The 21546-nt window shown below is 32.6% G+C and overlaps 5 protein-coding genes and 1 pseudogene across 6 annotated transcripts; all 6 read left to right on the forward strand.

Annotated features, from left to right (window-relative positions):
• The first annotated feature begins 2366 nt into the window (after positions 1-2366).
• Positions 2367-3967, forward strand: LOC107009527 (annotated as a pseudogene). Its single transcript, XR_001455423.2, has 3 exons — positions 2367-2986; positions 3229-3349; positions 3431-3967. The product of XR_001455423.2 is annotated as an acidic 27 kDa endochitinase-like (transcript).
• A 998-nt stretch (positions 3968-4965) lies between these two features.
• On the forward strand, positions 4966-7370 carry LOC107010481 (protein trichome birefringence-like 34). Its single transcript, XM_015209767.2, has 5 exons — positions 4966-5452; positions 5527-5698; positions 5785-5978; positions 6070-6228; positions 6859-7370. Exons 1-5 carry the CDS (start codon positions 5055-5057, stop codon positions 7208-7210), a joined length of 1275 nt encoding a protein of 424 aa, XP_015065253.1. The 5' UTR covers positions 4966-5054; the 3' UTR covers positions 7211-7370.
• A 984-nt stretch (positions 7371-8354) lies between these two features.
• Positions 8355-10732, forward strand: LOC107009557 (protein trichome birefringence-like 34). The gene is made up of 5 exons (XM_015208899.2): positions 8355-8887; positions 8969-9140; positions 9245-9438; positions 9555-9713; positions 10220-10732. Exons 1-5 carry the CDS (start codon positions 8532-8534, stop codon positions 10569-10571), a joined length of 1233 nt encoding a protein of 410 aa, XP_015064385.1. The 5' UTR covers positions 8355-8531; the 3' UTR covers positions 10572-10732.
• A 471-nt stretch (positions 10733-11203) lies between these two features.
• On the forward strand, positions 11204-12944 carry LOC107010447 (basic endochitinase-like). The gene is made up of 3 exons (XM_015209733.2): positions 11204-11513; positions 12207-12360; positions 12450-12944. The coding sequence occupies exons 1-3, from the start codon at positions 11234-11236 to the stop codon at positions 12820-12822; spliced, it is 807 nt and encodes a 268-aa protein (XP_015065219.1). The 5' UTR covers positions 11204-11233; the 3' UTR covers positions 12823-12944.
• Positions 12945-16694: 3750 nt separating this feature from the next.
• Positions 16695-18464, forward strand: LOC107009226 (pentatricopeptide repeat-containing protein At2g17670). Its single transcript, XM_015208530.2, has one exon. It carries the CDS (start codon positions 16696-16698, stop codon positions 18211-18213), a length of 1518 nt encoding a protein of 505 aa, XP_015064016.2. The 5' UTR covers position 16695; the 3' UTR covers positions 18214-18464.
• Positions 18465-20426: 1962 nt separating this feature from the next.
• LOC107010905 lies at positions 20427-21488 on the forward strand. Its single transcript, XM_015210166.2, has one exon. It carries the CDS (start codon positions 20489-20491, stop codon positions 21365-21367), a length of 879 nt encoding a protein of 292 aa, XP_015065652.1. The 5' UTR covers positions 20427-20488; the 3' UTR covers positions 21368-21488.
• Positions 21489-21546: the final 58 nt, after the last annotated feature.

The following is a 21546-nucleotide window of genomic DNA, read 5'->3' on the forward strand; positions in this document are numbered from 1 at the left end:
TTATTGATGAAAATGATGAACAATCGGCTCAAGATAACAAAGTCATGTGTTTTGTCTACTTCACGATGTATGAAATGATGCTTGTTGCACCTACATCAAATTACCACATTGCTCTAGTGTTATTGTTGTAACAAAGATCCAATTGACTTGTAATACAAACTTATGGTTAGTTTTGATATTTTAAAAACTTATGGGTATAAATCATATTTTTCTAAAAAAGTAGAATATATTTCTCAAATATTATGGCCAAACACATGGTGAAATTTCACCCAAATAATATTTGCCAAGAATATTTGGAAATCTATGATCAAACGCTAGCTTAATCTTGGAGGAAAGATCAAATCATTAGACTAATCAGGGGAAAAAATTGGATCAATTTTTTTTGTTCGATATTCACATTAAGATCTGACTAAATTTGTATTCACATATTGCAAGTATTCACATATTGCAAGGTTCAGGACAGCTCCCAACATGATTTTTTGACCTTTGATTAAAGATATATAAATTTCATAGTTTCACCGCATTTACGTTGATGAAAAATTTAATTTGTCAAACTCATGACTATCTTTACTATTACTGTTAGATTAAAAGTACATAGACATTTCAAACCTGCCAAACTTGTAATTATACTTTTGAAATCTATTAGAGGACTAGTAAAAGCCTAACTACGATTATTAATGTCTTGACTTCTAAAGACTACTATAGCAAAACCACACATAAAATTAGGCACGGAAATTTAATTTGGTCGGTATAATTTAGTCCATCAAAAAATTGTAAGAATATGTAGTTCAAACTGATCCAATTCGGAAGTTTATCAAAATACTTAAAAGTTTTTTTGTTTGTTTAAGACGTAAATGTATTCGTAATAAGAAATATATACTCATTAGGTATTGAAACAAATTATAAAAACATAGCAAAAGTTATAAACTATTTGTTTGATTAACAATGACTCATTATTTAAACTACGGAAAAGGGCCTAAAATACCCTCAAAGTATTGAAAATGGTACAAAATTACCCTCCATCCACCTATTGGCTCCAAAATACCCTTCCCACCCACCTATAGGGTCCAAAATACCCTTGTCATCCATCTTTTGGTTCAAAATTGACCACTTATTTAACGGTTTTATATTTAAACTATTTAAATATTTTTTAAAATACGTGGCGCTCAACTATATGTTATAATTTAACTTATTAGTATAATTTATAAATCAATCCACTACTCACCCCATTAATAATTAAATCCCTCTAAATTAATGAACCCGTCACATTATTAATGCAAGCTACTGCCAATTGAGTGTTTTTAAAAATTATAGAAGTAAATTATCATACATTCAAGTGTCTAAATAAAAATCACCAATAAACTTAAAAGTCTGACTATGTTCATCTTAATTATTCTTACGTCTCAATTATGTGATGTTACTTCATAGGTAACTTTTTTTTCAAAATAATATATTAAAGTTTTAAAATAAATCATAAATATTTATAAAATTATATTTAAAAAAGTGCATGAATCGATTCGGGATGTATTACTTCTTTACCTTTAATCATAAATTTCTAATTCTATTTTGAAAAAAAGCGTCCTCCTAAATAAGCGGTCTGGCTCAGCCTAAATTTAATTGAGGCTCCAATTCGGACTCGAATAATTTTGAATGTCATTTTCAGAAATCTATAATTTCATCGTGTTTTAGTAGTATTTATGACGATTTTGATATTATAATTGGATTATTAATTGGGTGAGGTTTAGTTAGTAATGAGTGGGTAGTGGGTTGGTTTATAAATTATATTAATAAATTATAATTATAATCAATAATTGAACGCCAAGTATTTTAAAAAATATTTAAAGAGTTTAATTTTAAAACAATTAAAAAAGTGGTCAATTTTGAACACAAAGGTGGATGACAAGGGTATTTTGGAGCCAATAGGTGGATGAAAAGGGCATTTTGAAGCCAATAGGTGGATGAAGGGTAATTTTGTACCATTTTCAATACTTTAGGAGTATTTTAGGCCCTTGTCCGTTTAAACTATTTTGTCCTATTCATGCAACCCAAAATTTCCGACTTATTTCAAATTAACATTAACAAAATTCAGCTCGATTCGTTTTATTTGAAACCGCTATAGGAAATGATTTTCACTTGAATGTGCGCGGAAAATATAGCTCCCAAGACTTGACTTATACCGTTGAGGGAAAAAAAAAACTTGGCGTATACCAGAAATTACTTCAGTTGGAACAGTCTTGTACCGACTTCATTACGTAGCCAACTTTGATATTCCAGAACTCGACAACTTGTAAAAAATAGGGATTACGTACATGATAAATTAAATTGAGTAGACTTTGCTTTACAAGATAAACTCAGTTTAATTTCACCACGTAAAAAAGAAAACCATGGGTGATTTTTGAATTCAGTTAATATGACTATACAACATAAATTCTCATAGTTGAATTATTTTTGAGATATTAAATTCAAATTTTCATATCTTCCTCTTCTAGGTTACTATAAGTGAAAAGAAAATTGTGTATCTATTTTTGTTTCGGCCATTTATGATGACACACGTATATGACCGAAACAAAGAAGCAAACTTTTGTTGAAATCAGTGGAGAAGTGTATGCTCACCTTAAATTTGATCTCTATAAACACCCACCTACATAACTAATTCAGTAAACACTATCTCATAAAGCATAAGAAAGAACAGAGAGAAACAAAAAAATGGAGTTTTTGAGATCACAAATTGTATTATGTTGTGTCTTTTTGTTGTTCCTAACGGGAAGCTTTGCACAAGATGTTGGTACAATTGTGACAAGTGACTTGTTCAACGAGATGCTGAAGAATCGAAACGATGATAGATGTCCTGCCAAGGGCTTCTACACTTATGATGCATTTATAGCTGCAGCCAATTCATTCCCAGGTTTTGGTACTACTGGTGATGATACTGCACGTAAGAAAGAAATTGCTGCCTTTTTCGGTCAAACATCTCACGAAAATACTGGTAATTTTGGCTCTTTCAACCTAATTACTGTTATTTGTTCAACATATAAGTACACAAAATTGAACTGACCGTCAATCGTAATCAGAGGTGTATCTAGAATTTTGAGGCTCTGGGACCCATACACCTTGAACAGTAGCTTGGTTTCAATATTAACACAAGTGTCTAGTTATCAAGCGTTTTTAAGAAATGGATTTACGTTATATACACTACAATAAGTGAAGTATTTGGTTCTAATTTTGCAGGCGGTAGCCTAAGTGCAGATGGTCCATTTGCCGGAGGATATTGTTTTGTTAGGGAAGGCAATCAAATGGGAAGTGGATTTTATGGCAGAGGACCTATGGGTATGTAAAACAGAGGAAAATAGTTCATTTCTAACTAGGAGATATTAGATGAAAAAAACTCCATTTTGTAACTAATTTATTGATGATAAAATGAATTTTGCAGGCAATCGAACTATGACTTAGCTGGGCAAGCAATTGGACAAGACTTAGTTAACAACCCTGACTTAGTAGCTACAGATGCAACTGTATCTTTTAAAACAGCAATATGGTTCTGGATGACCGCACAAGGCAATAAGCCATCATGCCACGATGTTATCACAGGGCAATGGACGCCATCAGCAGCCGATGCATCAGCAAATAGACCACCAGGCTACGGTGTCATTACAAACATAATTAACGGTGGAATTGAATGTGGCAAAGGACAGAATCCACAAGTGGAGGATCGGATTGGATTCTACAGAAGGTATTGTACGATATTGAGTGTTGCTCCCGGGGACAACCTTGATTGCTACGACCAGAGGAACTTTGCTGAGGCCTAGCCTTATGTTTTAGTCATGATGATGTCTGAATATAAGGGAATGAATAAGGGATTTTGGATGCCCCGTTTGGAATATGTAGTTTCTTATTTTGTCTACACAAATAAGAGTTTCTTTATCTTATAACATAATATACCACATGTATTATCTCATCGATATTTTAATTTCCCCTTTGTTTACATAGTTCTTGCACTTGCAATTTGCACTAGTATATGAGGGAAGCAATTTTAATAATTCAAGTGGCTACATGAGTGTATTAGAGGGTTAAAGTGTATTCTTTCAAACTTTTAGTAGTAGTTGCACAAAAGGCAGTGAACTTTTGAGTGAAGAATAAATAGAATAATTTCTAGTTGGCGCTCTGAGGAGTTGTTGATTGGCCATTAATAAGACACACTTGTATCCACATCGACAGCTAATTTCTCTTTTTAAATATTCCAAATCCTTTGTCACCTTTCAATCTTGCACATGTGCTTCCTATTTAATTAAATTTATTACTCAGGTAGTAGTAATACAATTCACAAGGTTGAAAATCGATGAACATAACTTTTAACGATTTCAGTTTAAGTGATTAAAGAAAAGGATTCCATTAGTGTATTATTAAATTATTTATCATCCTGACAAGTAGGAGCATGTTCAATTAGTGACCCTATATAGAACGATATTGATGTTGAAAATCTAAGATAAAAGGTTAACATCTACTTAAATGTCATTTTCCAAGTTAATATTTTACTTTAAAAGGTCACTCAACAATTAGAAATGGCGTAACAAAGTTATGGAACTTCATAATTATATTTATACTATTTATTTGTTTTTTTATTCGTTTATTGCATTATTTACTACTGTTATTGTATTTTCTCGTATAATTTCAATGCCACTTTTTGTATGTTCTTTTCATATATACTTGATTTTATATTTTCAACGTTTTTAATTTATTTATCCTATTTTGACTTGACATGAATTTGAAAAAAAATAATTTTTTTTTGAATCGTGTAATTATAAAATGAAAAAGATATTAATTTTTTTCTTCAAAATATCTTTTAATCTTATGATTTTCAATAAAACAATCATTCAATTAAAAACTAACTAAAAGACAAAATAAGCCAAATAAATTAAAATTCTGAAATTATGATTTATTTAAGTAAAAGAATCTATATTCAAAACAATTTCTAGAGCTATGAGTACACCACCCTCCCTGTACACTGACATATTAATATGTTGTTGCTGTTATTTGTATGAGTAGAACATGTTTGAATGATGGCATATTTCAACAAATTGAAAACAGAAAAAATGAATGGGAGACCAATACTATTCTGGAGCTATTGGAATAACAAGTTAATGGGTGTTCAGCTAACCGTTCAGCTGATGGTAGCACTTATCACTGCGGTTCTAGTTATCACAACTTTGTCCCTGTCAAGAGCCATTATTAGGCCAAAGGAAAATGGGGATAAGATCCAGTTGAACTCATTATCCAGATGCAATTTCTTTTCTGGTAAATGGGTATTCGATAACCAATCTCGTCCTCTTTATAATGGGTCCAATTGTTCCTTCATTTCGTTTTTGGATGATGGAATGGCTTGTCAAAATTACGGGAGAAAAGACCTTGATTATCTCTATTGGAAATGGCAACCCCATGATTGTGACCTTCCAAGGTATAGTAAAATTTTTTCTGTTTATCTTCTGTTTTTTGTCATTTGGGTTTTGGGTATTTATAATTTTGGATAAGATTTAATGCAACAGCTATGCTGGAGAAGTTGAGGAACAAGAGGCTTGTTTATGTGGGTGATTCACTGAATAGGAATCAATGGGTTTCACTTGTGTGCATGCTGGAGTCATCAATCCATACTCATCTCAAACAAGTTCACTTCAATGGTTCTTTGGTCACATTAAAAGCTATTGTGAGTTTCAACTATTATTATGTGTTTGTTCTTTGGTTATTGAAGTTATGGACTTAGATCTTGTTTCGAACATTATATTGGTGAAGGAATACAATGCTACTATTGATTTCTACTGGGCACCATTGTTGGTGGAATCTAATTGCGACGATGCCTGGCATCATCGTGTGAAGGATCGTGTATTGAGAGTTGATTCAATAGAGAAACATGCTAGATTTTGGGAAGATGCTGATGTGCTTGTTTTTAATTCCTATTTATGGTGGCGACTGGATTTGACTGTTCTGTGAGTAAACACAACATTAAATCAATCATAACAAGTTGTACTAAATTTCAAGATTTTGGGAATAAAATGACAGTGATTTGTGCAATTTCAGGTGGGGTTCGTTTGAAAGTGCAGATGCAAAGTATGAACAATTAGGAATGGTGCGTACATACGAGTTGGGCCTACAGACATGGGCAGATTGGTTGGACACTCATCTCAACCGCACCAAAACAAGAGTATTCTTTGTTAGCATGTCGCCCACGCACAGCAGGTATATAATTCACCCACTTCTCTTTATAAAAAGTTTTTCTAATTGCTGAGAAGCGCATTTAGATTTGAAGTTTATGAGTTGCTATAATGATCTCAAGTTAATATATTATAACAATAATTAGGTCCTTCAAATGTTTATAGATACTTATTAATTTCTAAATATGTATACAAGAACTAAAAGAAAAGTTATTGAGATCATATGAACTCGTAATTGACTCTCCACATTTGTCCCTACATTGAACATGCTTTAACAACACCAGTTACTACTACTCCTCAATCACACTTAGTAGGGTCGATTGTATGAAGCCTCAATAACATATGCTTCCATTGGGTCCATAATGTTTCAATGCTCCGTACTACAGAATTTTTTAAACATAGGGGTTCTCTCATATACTACTATAGTAGGCACTAGTAGTTGGTATCACTTGTAAGCTTTTTCAACTTCTACTATCATCTATCTTTTGCTAGATCTGTTTGGACTCGAGATATTCTACAAACTCACTCAAATGTTAATGACATATTTAGTGTAATTCCAGAAGTAGGGGTCTGAGTGTATGCAAAGAATATGTTGTTTTCGACACCCTCGACTCAAGTATGTAAAGCAAAGAACTTTTGTTTGATATAATGTCAGGGGAGAAGAGTGGGGGAAGGCAGAGGGTGAGAATTGCTACAATGAAACAGAGCCAATTTCTAATGCAGAGTACTGGGGATCGGAATCATCTGCGGGAATGATGAGATTGGTGGAAGTAGCCATCAAGAAGCTGAATGAAAAGAGTGGTGTCAAAGCAGATTTGATCAACATTACACAACTTTCTGAATATAGAAAAGAAGCACATCCATCGATTTACAGGAAGCATTGGGATCCTCTAACCAAAGAACAATTGGAAAATCCTAGTAGTTATGCAGATTGTACACACTGGTGTCTTCCTGGAGTACCTGATGTTTGGAATCATTTCTTGTATGTATACCTTCTTTACTTGTGACCCATGTAGAATGAGACTTGGTTCTTACAGAAATAGTAAGAGTGTAATTGGGATTCATTTGTTCTTGAAAAATAGCATGTAAAATCATTATCCGTCCAAGTTTTGGCGGTGTAATGACTCCTTTGATTCATCTAGTTAACTCATCCAAAAGTTAGGTTGATATGTAGTTCACATTGACTTGTAAGAAACTTTGATTTGTAAGTCATAAACCATCAAATATTAGGCACTCAAATAAATTATAAGAAAATTAATTAATTATTATCAGGCACTTAAATGAATGGTCAATAGTTCATCTAAATTTTGAGAAATATCCAAGAAAATCATATAACTATAATTATTGCTCTAAGTAAGACCTTTTGATATATTCAAAGAGCCTTCCTAAATTAATTAGCAGCCGTACGTGACTAGTGAATAGTGTATTTAGGACTTTGCCAAACGTAGAGGTCTGAAATGTGCATTTGTTCAAACTTCAAATCGAAAATCATTAAAAGGAAAAAAAGATGAAATGGGGAAGAAAATTACAAATGGAGAATAATTCCTTTTGAGTAATCATCAATTGAGATCAAAGAATAAAACCTTATTAATAGGAAAAAGAACGCTAATTGTTCTATTTAATACATCTCTACGCATTAGGTAATCATAGGTGTGATTAGATAGTATCTAGGGTAATTAGTAGCTTGACTACATTTAGGACTCTAATTAACTAGATAACTTCTTTTAGCAAGCCAGTTGATCCTAACTAACTTAATGTACAAAGACAATTTTGCCCTTAACTGCTTCTTCTACAACTTGTCGATTGCCACTTCGACAAAGTATTAGGTCGTCACTTGTCATTAACAATTTACACAAATGTGTAAATTGGAGAGCTACTTTCGCTTTCAGTAAAGTTCAAAAGCACATTGATTGATGTGAACTTTTAAATTTAATTATTAAAATAATACTCCTAGTTTATCGTAATTTAATAAATAATTACCATACCAGGATCTAAAAATTAAATAATGTTATAAAAAAAAATTAATAACTTAATTATCTAAATTTTATTAAATAAATTAAATTTATTAGTGTAAAATATTCAATAAGTTATCGAACACCGGATGCAAAATAAATAAAAAGAAGTACGGCATTTGTTATTGCTGCAGATAAAAAAAGCACCTGGTTCCAAATAAGTCCCAAATTTGAGTCAATATAATTAGCCTTAATGGCTGCTTCTTTGACGAGCTCGCCATTTTTATCTCCGCCAATCATGACTAATGTCCACCATTTTTAAAGACGAACAAACAGCAAATCTAAAGCAAAACCCTGAAAAAGCATAGAAAAAAAAATGAATGGAAGACCAGTACTTTTCGGCTCTAGTTTAAAGAACAAGGGAATGGGTATTCAGCTAAGTTTTCAGTTGCTGTTAGTGATTATCACTGCAGTTTTAGTTCTTACGGCTTTGTCGATGTCCAGAGATATTGGTCAAGCTCCAAAGTTAGTCGAGAAGCAGACCCAGATAAGCTCGTTATCTAGCTGTAATTTCTATTCTGGTAAATGGGTATTTGATAATCAATCTCGCCCTCTGTATAATGGGACAAATTGTTCGTTCATGGATGATGGAATGGCTTGTCAGAAGTTTGGGAGAAAGAATCTTGACTATCTCTACTGGAAATGGCAACCCAATGATTGTGACCTTCCTAGGTAGAGTATTATTCAGTTTTTCTTCAATTTTATCCTACTTTTTGTTCTGGGTATTTGATTATAGTTGTTGATTTTGCGAAGATTTAATGCTACGGCTATGCTGGAGAAGTTGAGGAACAAAAGGGTTGTTTATGTGGGAGATTCACTCAATAGGAATCAATGGGTTTCAATGGTCTGCATATTAGAATCCGAAATTCCTAATCATCTCAAATATGTTAACTATAATGGCTCTTTGGTCACCTTTAAAGCTATTGTGAGTTTCGAAAATTGCTTCTCCAATACGCTACCTTGTTCTTCTCCTTGAACTTTGCTTGCAGTTCTAATTAGTTTAATTTTGTATTGTTTACGTTAATGAAGGAGTACAATGCTACTATTGATTTCTACTGGGCACCATTATTAGTTGAATCAAATTGCGACGATCCATCATATCATCGTGTGGAAGAACGCATAGTGAGAATCGATTCGATAGAAAAGCATGCTAGAATTTGGAAAGATGCTGATGTGCTTGTTTTTAATTCATATCTATGGTGGAGATTGAATTTGAAGGTTCTGTGAGTACACTTTTTGCAACCTTTTTCAATTCATAAGAAAATTATGATTCTTAATTTCAAGATTTTAGGCACAAGATCGATGTTCGTGAATTATGATGGAAATTGTGTAATTTCAGGTGGGGATCTTTTGAAAGTGCAAATGCAAAGTATGAATATTTAGGGATGCTGCGTACATACGAATTGGGGCTACAGACATGGGCAGATTGGTTGGATACTCATGTTAATCGCTCCAAGACTCGAGTTTTCTTTGTTAGTTTATCACCTACACACAACAGGTATAGAATATGTTTCTAAAGTTTGCTCTTACTATTCAAATTAGTGTAGTGTTAATTAAGCGTGATCAGGAGATAAATGGTTTGTTTAGGCAAATGGTCAGTATAATTAAAGCTATTTTGAAAGTAGTAGAATGGACTTCTCCATTGTTTTGACAAAATGAGTTCATTTATGAAGAACCTTTCCAACTTTAGTGCCTCCAACAACCCTTTCAAAAAGAATTTGTTAGTTGCATCTTTGAATGCCTCCATTATTTATTCCTTTTGTAAACCGAAACCAAGCATGGGGATGGGAAGTCCATGAAAATAAGATTAAAAAAGTTGTAGCTGATGTCAAGCTCCGTGTAGGAACAAGTCTTCGTGTAATATGAGATCATGTCATGAATCATTTTTTATTCTTTGACTTTGGCTTTATACATTGTATATACATGTTGTTAGTTTTTGACTTTCAATTAGTTTATTGAGTCGTACGAGTACTAATTATATATTTGAATCATGAAAAATGGCAGGGGAGAAGATTGGGGGAAGGCAAATGGTCAGAATTGCTACGATGAAACAGAGCCGATATCTAATAGAGAGTATTGGGGATCAGATTCAGATCCAAAGATGATGAAATTGGTGGAATTGGCCATCAAGAAACTGAATGAGAAGAGTGGTTTGAAAGTTGAGTTGCTCAACATTACTCAACTTTCTGAATATAGAAAGGAAGGTCATTCATCAATATACAGAAAGCACTGGGATCCTCTAACCAAAGAACAATTGGCAAATCCAAGTAGTTATGCAGATTGTATACATTGGTGCCTTCCTGGAGTTCCTGATGTTTGGAATCATTTTTTATATACACACCTAGTTTACTTGTGATCCATACACAGTGCTACTAATTGGTACAAAAAAAGATAGAATTAGTTTATTCTTGAATGAAATGAATCACCTTCATAGTTCAAGATTCAATTAGTGCACCATGTTGTTGATGAAAAAAGGTTTATATATACATGTTTATATCAAATCAAATAATGCATGAATTGTTTTTGTAGTTATATTCTCACTTTGAGTTTGTGATGAATTGCGTCATTCTTTTTGTAACAACCTACAAAATGAAAAATATGTTACCTAACATGACGTCCTCCTACATGAACATTTTGTGTTCTACGTGACGTTTGACATATATAATGTCACATTGAATTTAAGCGGATGACATAATTTTAAGTTAACATCAAATTAAATGACATATTTACGTGTTATATGCCAAAGAATATGTAATAGCAAGGAATCCTACCCAAGACTAACTTAAGTGGATTCCTCCCAAGTCCCAACTTTGTCCATAATGATTCATCCAATTGATTTTAATATATAATTAAGCAAATGCTGCACTCAAAGCTAAGTGGAAGTGTTGGAATAAACAGACACAAAAATTTATTCTTTCTACTCATTTTGAAAAGCCTATTTCACTCTCTGTTCCCTATAAATAGCAACCTTACTTACCATCACTCAGAAATAATCACACACAACTTGGTAAAAACTAAATGAAGAACAAAATTATGTTTTGGGGTTTTGTTTTGTTTTGTGTGTTGTCTACAAGAGGAGGATTGACACAAGATGTTGGTGCTCTTATTAGTAAAGACATATTTGAGAGAATGCTATTGCATCGTAATGATGCCAATTGTAATGCCAAAGGATTTTACACTTATGATGCTTTTATAACAGCTGCAAGGTCCTTTGCTGCTTTTGGAACTACTGGAAACACCAACACTCGTAAGAAGGAAATCGCTGCATTTTTGGCACAAACTTCTCTTGAAACAACCGGTACTATTTTCTTAAGTAATTATCCCTAGCTCGTTACAAGAACAAATAGAACTCATTTTTACACTTTCTATTGAGATCTTATTGACAACTTTTTAAGCAACGTAACATCCACAACCACGTATTATTGTACATAGGGGTGTCAAATGCGCGGGTTGGGTTGAAATTAGAAATATTAAAATGAGTTCAATAGAAATCGGGTTGGGTCTTGACTCACCCAAATTTACTTTGGGCTCAAATGGGCTAAAAAACGGGTTGGGTCTTGACCCGTCCAATTTGACCCGATTAATCTCAATAATTTAACATATTGATATTTAACTTTTATAATCACAATTTTTGAATTTCCGCTCAAGAATTTTTTGTTAAAAAAGTAACAAATGGATAGACAAATTCTAAAAGATGTTAAATAGATAGTAATTCATATCTTCAATATAGGAACATATCTTAATAAAAAGTTTTAAAACGGGTTGAAATTGGAGATTGAATTGGACTCAATTGAGAAATCTATTCAAATAGGTTAAGCTTGAATGGATTGAGAATGAATCCAATTTAAATTATCTTGAGACCAACCATTAAAATTCTGAGCGGGTTATGACACCCCTAAATTTGTCATGATAAAATTAACGTTATTTCCGAGTATGACATCAATTGTTAGTAATTAAATTAATAAAAAGTATGAATTATGTTGATAATTAGGGGGGTGGGGAACAGCTCCGGATGGTCCATTTTCATGGGGATATTGCTTCAAGCAAGAACAAGGTAACCCACCAGATTACTGTGTTGCAAATCAACAGTGGCCTTGTGCTCCTGGTAAAAAATACTTTGGTCGAGGTCCAATCCAAATATCCTAGTAAGTTTTGTTTTAATTTTTTCTACTTTCCACACAAATAGAAGGTTTTAAAATTATATTAATAAGTTCAATAATTTTGTGATATGCAGCAACTACAACTATGGACCAGCAGGAAGAGCCATAGGAGTTGATTTGTTAAAGAATCCAGATGCTGTTGCAAATGATGCAGTCGTTTCATTCAAGACAGCCTTGTGGTTCTGGATGACGGCCCAGAGACCAAAGCCATCGGCCCATTATGTTATTACTGGTAAATGGAGACCAACAGGAGCTGATTTGTCTGCTGGTCGTGTCTCTGGCTATGGTTTAATCACCAACATAATTAATGGAGGAATAGAATGTGGAAAAGGTTCTAATCCAAATATGGAGAATAGAATTGGGTTTTACAAGAGATATTGCCAGATACTTGGAGTCAATCCTGGGCTCAATTTGGATTGTGCTAAACAAACCCCTTTTGGCCAGTAAAATAAACTACTGCAAGTTATATAGTCAAATAATGTTTAATGTACTTCTTCCAGCCCTGGTGATTGGTGAGAAATATGTTATCCAAAATATTTAAGTTATATAATAAAACAAAAGTTATATTATCAGAGGAATTTACTTTACATATATTTTATGTTAATAAATCAATCAAGGCTTAATAGATAGTATAATTTAAGTTTATTTTTCTCAATGATCAGCGAACATTAACAGAGCTTATGAAAAGAAAAATAGACAATAAATGGTCAAGAAGATCATGATTAATTCCACTAAGGAAGGATGAATGTAATTTTTTTTTATTATTTGAAAAAGTAAACATTTTCAAAAGACCGTTTCTATAAATATGATTTATAGTAAAAAAAGAAAGAAAAAACTAATGATGTGCATATTTCTACAAGATGTTTACACAAATAGTTCGTTAGATAAACTGTTTACTTTTTTCTATTCAATAAACATTAATTGATGTATTAATTAACATATATTATACATTTGATGACCATCTTTAATTTAAACGATTGAATAAGCCACTATTTATCGTATTTCTTCAATTTCCACTTGGTGCGTATATAGCAGGCACTAACATGCTTTCCAATTCAAAATCTTTTTTTTTTTTTGACAAAATGTACTTTCTCTCTCTCTAATATTAATTATTATTAGAGCAACTTTCACATATAGCAAAATATAAAATTCATATATGTATAATATAACAAAGTTTTATAATTGCTCTCCATAACAAACATAAATATGTATAATTCGCTATACATATACAAAGAAACCAATTGTATATTCGCTATACATATACAAAAGAAAGTAGTTGTATACAAATAAATTGTATAATTTCTGTATGTATAGACCGAGAGATAGAGAAAGACAAAGGAAAATTGGGCCGGAGAATATTTGTATTGTATAATTATAAGTGTATAGGACGAAGATATATGTATTTGCAGGTATATATATAATTTTCTCTCGCTTTATACAAACAGAAACACGATTTATATATTTCATTTCTCTTTGTATAAGCGATGGAGGCGAGGGTGACGAGCGAGATCTGGGAGAGGAGGGGAGAGGGAAACGAAAATATGTATATATACAATTTTTTCTAGCTTTTATATACAAACACAAACACATTTTATACATTTTTGTTTGTATAAAAGTGAGTGGGAGCAAGCGAGAGATTGAGCGAGAAAGGGAGAGTGGGGAGCGAGAGTTTGAGGGAGAAAGGTGACTGACAAACACTTTGCTACATGGCACCAGTAAATCAAAGTGTGGTTATAGCATGTAATTTGATTTATTAGTTTATCATTATATACAATTTCCCTTATTATAAATTGATGAGGAAATGACATATATATACAACTTATTGTTACAATTAACAATAAATAGCGCAACATTAATTAGCGTTTAATAGATAAATAAAAAATAAGCACAAAATGGCCCAAATTAATTAATGACATTTTTATAGTTTTTTTTTTTCGTATAACCAAAATCACTCAAAAACAAAATTAACTGAAACATACCAAATTATATATACAATACATAACCGCCTAAAAACATAAATTATGTATTTTCATATATTTTTTATTCGTTATTGATAATAAAAAAATTTAATTGTATACTTGATGATATGTAGAATAATGGTGTATTTATTCACTTAGCATTACTATACATTTATAGCTATGTCATCTAGTCCAATGTATACATATTAAAAAATTAAACACTTTATGTATTCATTCACTCATAGTATGTATACACTGCATTGAAATTTTTTTTAATCAGGAAGATCATGTATAGATATCCGTATATTTATTCTCTTAAAATTGTATGCATTCCAGATTCTTCCTTCAGAAATGAGGATTGCAGATGAAATATAAAATGCTCAATGGTAAACACACAAGTTGAATCAGATAACGAGAAGAACTTACATGACTATAAATTTAGAGTTATGGATAGAGAATCCACAAGATTAGAATCAAAATCCCCAATTTTATGAATAATCATAGGATAAGTTTCTTAAACATGACAATTGATACCCACAATTAATTAATTACTATTACCTAAATTTTTACCTAAATTAGATATAACCTTCAATTTCAAATTAAAACATAAAAAAAAATCGAACGACAATACAAGAGGGGGTCAAACATAGCCAACAAGTAGAAAAATTGATGGGTAAATATCAACAAACCATCAAGAATTTGAAAGCGAAAGATAAAAAATAAACTATGAATGAATATTTTTATAGAATTCAATATGTAAAACTAACAAACAAGCAAGCAAACATCTTTTATTTAAAGTAATGAAAAAGATAATCAATAAAGAAACATGATTTAAAAGAATCTGTATGTATGGCATAGAAGAGAAAAAAATGGAGAAAAAAACCACTTCCCAATAAAAAAGGACATAATGCTACCACCTTTTAAAATTATTAATTTAATTAAAAAGAACTTTCCAATATGTGGGCTACTAATTGCAAAATTTGATTTTAGAAAATCTTTTTTATCAATAAAATAAAGGAAAAATAACTTAAATACACAACTATAAGTTTTATATTCTCTAATTTTCCCTTCTTTTTTTAAATATTACATAATTCCCTTTTTTTTAAATTTTAGTAGAAGTGTATAAATACATAACATTCTCTCCTATAATACACAATTACCAAATATAATGCCTATTTTTTCTCCATTAAAACACTCAATCTTCTAAATCAGTTTTTGGATTTTGAATTATTAATTTTAATTAAAACACCCAATTTTGAAATTTTGAATTTCAAAATTCAAAAAATTTGAAATTTCAAAAATCTGGACAATTTCTCTCCCGTTCTTATTGTTATTCTTACTCCATCACGTCTTCAGTTCTTCTTTCTCCATCATCGTCTTTCTTCTTCTTAATCCAGCATCTTTTATTGGTTTCTTCTTTTTCTTCTTAATCCATCATCGTCTTTCTTCTTCTTAACCCAGCATCTTTTATTGGTTTCTTCTTTTTCTTCTTAATCCATCATCAGTTCTTCTTTTCTTCCCTTTTTTGTTTTGGTTAATTGTTCTATTACATCATAGTAATGGATCNTGTCAAAGCATAGACTAAACATTATAATCCACTTAGTACTCATGTATTAAACCTATTGTCTGATACATGATAATAATTTTCATGATTTTTTGATACATATTGGATTCCTTAAAAATCTGTTGTTGGATTCCTTAAATTTTTACAATTAAATAGTATTTTCCAAGAGACAGCCCAACCCAACTCATTATTTTGAAAAATTCACAGTAACAACAATAAAATTACTGCAGTTCGAAATTTAACAGATTGTTCATAAAGAATGTATTCAAAATAGATGATATAATCTTTGATTTTCAAAATTTGAAATTAATATCCAATTACGTGCTGATTTAATGCTGATTAATGATCTGTTACCGTAAATTAAGCTGTTTTAGTTAACAAGATTAAATGTACCATTTTTTCCCCATTTTTTTCTTAACAGTTTAAACTTACCATGTATCATTTACCATGTGTCACTAGAGTCTAAAGTATCACGGCACAACAATTTTAAGGGACTTTTAGTAAATACTAAATTTATCGGGACAGAGTGTAATTATTGAATTACACTATGGGATTCCTTAAATTTTTACTAAAATAAAAGGAGGCTATATGTTGCCAATTAGTAAAATGGGATATCATGCTGTGCCATTTTTTCTAAATTGATCCATGTATGATATGTTGTGTGATATTTTTTGGGCTTTAAGTTTCAATCCCCGATAGGCCCAGTGGGCCAGGGGTTATTAAATAGGAAAATGGGCCTTTGTAATCCAATGGGCCTAAATGACCCGTATCTGTACTTAGCATTTCTTCTTCTTTGGCATGACGGAGATCGAAATGATAAACCCTTGCAGAACCCTAATTTTAGTCCTCACAGAAGGAAGAAGTGTTACAGTTTTGGGTTGGTTACAAGAAGACGAAGAAACAGCTGAGAAAATGGGGAAATTACCACCTTCCTTAAGGTCAGCTAACTTTGCTGTAAACACTCTCATCAAAACTCCATCTCCATCCCCATCCCCACCTCCAACCTCAAAACCCCATTATTATCCCAAAAAATCACAATCACCCAAGAAAAAACCCACATCAAATACTGAACCCCAGCTTCCATCATCTATTGTAGCCTTTGATTCAACATCTCTTTCAGATGCTAAAACCCTTTTCAATTCTCTGATTTCCAGTACCAGAAACCCCTCTCCAGACAATAAATTTTATAATGCAGTTCTTCAATCATTTTCCTCCAATTCAACTCTCCAAGATTCAATCTTTTTCCTTAATCACATGATCAAGGTTCACCCTCCTTTCTCCCCTGACAGGTTTACATACCATGTTCTCCTCGTCCAATCTTGTAAGTCTGTTAACCTTTCTTTATCCCCTGTTCATCAGGTTCTTAATCTTATGACTACCAATGGTTTCCCTCCTAATAAGGTCTCCACAGACATTGCTGTGAGGACCCTTTGCTCTTCCGGCCACGAAGAGCAAGCCATTGAGCTAGTGAAAGAACTTTCCTCCAAAGACTCTCCCCCTGATACATATACTTATAATTTTATTGTTAGGCATTTGTGCAAGAACAGGCCTTTGAGTACCATGAATAACTTTATTAAAGAAATGAGGGAAGGTTTTGATATAAAACCTGATCTTGTTACATATACAATTATGATTGACAATGTTTGTAATAGTAAAAATCTTAGGGAAGCGACTAGATTATTAGGAGTTCTGAGTGAGGAAGGCTACAAGCCTGATTGCTATGTTTATAATACAATTATGAAGGGTTATTGTATGTTAAGTCAAGGGGGTGAAGTGTTGGGTGTATACAAGAAAATGCAGGAGGAAGGAGTGAAGCCTGACCTTGTGACATATAATACATTGATATATGGATTGTCTAAGTCGGGAAGGGTGAAAGATGCTAAGAAGTTTTTGAATGTTATGATGGAGGAAGGCCATGTTCCAGATGCAGTCACGTATACTTCGTTAATGAATGGTATGTGTAGAGAAGCAGATCCATTAGGGGCGGTGGCTTTGTTGGAGAAAATGGAAGCACGGGGCTGTGCTCCTAATTCGTGTACATATAATACATTGCTTCATGGGTTATGTAAGGGAAGATTGTTGGATAAGGGAATGAAACTGTATGATGTTATGAAACAGAATGGTACGAAGCTTGAGACAGGATCTTATGGAACTTTTCTCAGAGCTCTCTGTCGGAATGGCAGAGTGGCAGATGCTTATGAAGTTTTTGATTATGCAATAGAGAGCAAGAGTTTGACTGATGTTGCTGCGTATACAACATTGGAGAGTACTTTGAAGTGGCTTAAGAAGGCTAGAGAGCAGGGACTTGTCATTTGATCTCCATTGCTGGTATTCTGATTCATCTGAAGTGTTGTACTTATTCATGGGCATTGTCAATCTTGCTTAGAGATTTGTCACTTCTCCAAGTGCTCCTCTATGAGCTTGAGAAGTCAAATCGTCTCATCATTTGATCCTTTTTATGTACTTTTTCATGTTATGAAATACACAGGAGTGTTTGAATTTATTATACATATGGCAGGAACTATGTGTCTGAATTAATTGTAAATATAACAGGAGTTCTCAAGCTAGAAGAGTATGGAACATTAACTATTTTCCACTCATTTAGAAAATGAACAAATGTAGAACACTCGATTGAACAAATGACTTGGGAGCGTCTAAGCATTTACCAACTATACCTTGTCTAGTTGTGCTCTTATTTGGAATCTTTGAAGTGAACACGGGTATAGCACCTAAAGATGTCTAATGAGGTCTATAAACTGGCCTTTCAAGGAGCTGATTCATAATGCAAAGAGTTGGAATGGCAGGAAGTGATCCCAAGAGGTCGACTGCCATTTTAAGGCAAAAGACCTCCTCAGCTTGGCCGACTTGAAACTTTATTGAGCTTTCTCCTAAATTTAAAAACCATCCTGTTATTGTGTATTGTTATAAGAGATCGGAAGCACGACACCATTAACTGAAGAAGGATCCTTATATGCAGCTGATTGAATAGGACTGAAGACCATCTTCAGTTAATATGATATAAGGTTTCTGAAGTGAAGCAGGGGAGTCCATTTTTTACTCTGAAATTCTCCAATTTGGTTCCCTGTTGCTTGTTGTAGTTTTGTAGCTCTTAGTCTCGATTCTAGACTAGACTCCACGATAGAATTGGACCATATCTTAACTCCCAAACAGCTTCCAAGGCCCAAAAATTGTTTAGCTGAAGCAAATGGCTGACTGGGCTGGTTAGAATAGGTCAGGCTACATCATCTTGTATTGCTCCATTCCATGAATTTTGGCTTATGATTCTGTCACATGTTGATGTCTCTTGTTCTCATGGGATCTGCGAACAAGAAATCTTCTTGATTGTCTCTTGGTTTGTTTGCAGAGCAATGATATTTTACTTTTTTTTCTCTCAAAATGACAATATGTATATACATGGATAAGGTTCAATGCTCTGTATTTTCTGACACTGAAAATAACATGTTCTCTTTATTATCCTTAGGTTTCAGTGTACCAATTGGGTTCATCATCTTTATTTCTTATGATAATAACGCCAATTTATGAAAAAAAATATAATTTGTTCTGAACCCCATTGAACCCTTGTTTGTTGTATGTCTAATGAAGTAAAAAGAGCTTTGAAAAGTGAAGTTGTGATTGAATTAATGACAAATGGTTCGTTCACTCAAGAAGCATGGAGTATATTATATTTTCATCTGTTGCATTAGTCACCCAACAAATCGCCGACCTTCTCCTTACCAAATCTTTATTTGTTCCTATGTAAATATAATCTTTAAACACAACCTCACCTCAATTTCCAAGATACCATAATTTTCTATAACCTAAACTTATCCTTTGTCTACCCATTCATTACAAGCAAATAGACAAATTTTGACTAACATGGATTGTGGTATCAGTAGAGGAATTGCTCCATCGATGTTTTTAGTTTGAGCCCTGAGTAATGAGTATGAACCAAATCATGTTGGGAGCCGATCTGGATTTAGTCGGAATCACCGGCAGACATGGGAAACCCATTATATATACACAAAAAAGTTATCCAGCTATAGCCTATATGATTCTTGTTCACCAAAAACCCTATACCTAGCTAGCTCTTTATCAATGCAACCGGTAACTAGGGCTGTTAAGTGTTAACCAATCGAAATTTTCCAGATGCATGTAATGTCCAGAAACATGTACAATTTCCCATGTATGTTAAAATAAAATCCTTTAATTCAACTATACGATTAAAATCTAAAAAAAGGGAATCTTGCAGAAAATTGTTGGAGAAAAACAAGGCATAGTACAGCTCTATAGCACTCTCTATACTCAATGATTGAATTTAGAATTCATCCAATTAATTAATGATTGTCAAAACGTTGCAAATTCTGAGGCCATAAAATGCAAGGAATAAAAAATTGTTCTCTAACAAATTGCTGGTTAATGACGTAACAATATTACTGGAAAAAAAAATAATTGTTGCCTAGGTTAATAGCTGTCACATACAATTTAATTCCAGGAAAAAAAAGTCATGTACCTATAAATAGACTCTTGAATCATTTAATTTGTTACATCAAAAAAACTAGTGAGTCCTTTCTTCCAAAACAAATAAAAAACCATGGCAATCTCATATAAATCTAAAAGTTTATTATTTCCTGTTAGATCTATTAGCTTGCCTACAAGATTACATCCTAATGGCCTAAAAATTGAAGATGAATTACACAAGCTGAAAAACTCCGAAACGTCGTCGTCGCATAGTGCAGATACAATTCAGGCTGGTATTGTTGGGCTTGTAGAATTATACAATTCATTTCAGGAACTAATTCAGTGTCCAAGCACACAAAAAACTCTTGTTCAACATCAAAATGTGGCTTTTGTAGAAGAGTCAATAGAAGGATCACTTGAGTTACTTGACTCATGTGCTGCAATTAGAAATTTATTTTGTACTATTAAGGAACAAGTGCAACATCTTCAATCAGCGTTACGACGAAAAGGTGGAAATTCCAGCATCGAAAGGGACATTGGTAATTATTTAACCTTAAGGAAGAAAATGAAAAAGGAGATTGGAAAAAACTTGAGGAAATTGAAACATATGGAGAACAGAGTTGGATGTTCTCTGTTTTTGGACATTGAACAACACTTAAGAGAAGTAACAGGAATAAGTATATCAGTTTTTAAAGCTCTTTTGGTATTTTTATCCTACCAAGATACAAAATTTAAGCCTAGTGGATGGTCAATGATTTCGAAATTGATGATCACAAAATCAGGTTCTTGTAAAAGTAGTCAATTTTTTAATGAAATGGGGAATGTTGATATGGCTCTTTGCGATCTTCGCGAAGAGATTAAGAGGAATGATGGTAAGGTTGATGTCAATATTGCACGAAGGAGATTACAGATGCTTGATGAAAGTATTAAGGGATTTGAAGCTGGATTAGAAAGCTTGTATAAGCAATTGATCCAAACTAGAGTTTCATTTCTTAATGTTCTAGCACTTTAAGAACATATATTCTTACTTGTACATATATAAGAGTTCACCTATAGGTTATACACAAATTTTGTTAGAGTGAAGATGAATAGTTCAGAAAAAGTTATAATTAAATCTTAAACTTTGAGATACATCTCCTTGTTTTGTGTTCTATCTTTTTACCATAACGAAGTCTAAGCTAATTAGTTTAC

The sequence above is a fragment of the Solanum pennellii genome, chromosome 2, assembly GCF_001406875.1.
Source record: "Solanum pennellii chromosome 2, SPENNV200".
Lineage (NCBI taxonomy): Eukaryota > Viridiplantae > Streptophyta > Magnoliopsida > Solanales > Solanaceae > Solanum > Solanum pennellii.

Coding starts and splice junctions, on each gene's coding strand:
- LOC107010905 (XM_015210166.2), top strand. CDS start 20,489: ATGGCAATCTCATATAAATCTAAAAGTTTATTATTTCCTGTTAGATCT.
- LOC107009557 (XM_015208899.2), top strand. CDS start 8,532: ATGAATGGAAGACCAGTACTTTTCGGCTCTAGTTTAAAGAACAAGGGA. Junction 9,141..9,244: donor TGGTCACCTTTAAAGCTATT/GTGAGTTTCGAA, acceptor ACGTTAATGAAG/GAGTACAATGCTACTATTGA. Junction 9,439..9,554: donor AGATTGAATTTGAAGGTTCT/GTGAGTACACTT, acceptor GTGTAATTTCAG/GTGGGGATCTTTTGAAAGTG.
- LOC107010447 (XM_015209733.2), top strand. CDS start 11,234: ATGAAGAACAAAATTATGTTTTGGGGTTTTGTTTTGTTTTGTGTGTTG. Junction 11,514..12,206: donor AACTTCTCTTGAAACAACCG/GTACTATTTTCT, acceptor GTTGATAATTAG/GGGGGTGGGGAACAGCTCCG. Junction 12,361..12,449: donor GGTCCAATCCAAATATCCTA/GTAAGTTTTGTT, acceptor TGTGATATGCAG/CAACTACAACTATGGACCAG.
- LOC107010481 (XM_015209767.2), top strand. CDS start 5,055: ATGATGGCATATTTCAACAAATTGAAAACAGAAAAAATGAATGGGAGA. Junction 5,453..5,526: donor CATGATTGTGACCTTCCAAG/GTATAGTAAAAT, acceptor ATTTTGGATAAG/ATTTAATGCAACAGCTATGC. Junction 6,229..6,858: donor ATGTCGCCCACGCACAGCAG/GTATATAATTCA, acceptor ATATAATGTCAG/GGGAGAAGAGTGGGGGAAGG.
- LOC107009226 (XM_015208530.2), top strand. CDS start 16,696: ATGACGGAGATCGAAATGATAAACCCTTGCAGAACCCTAATTTTAGTC.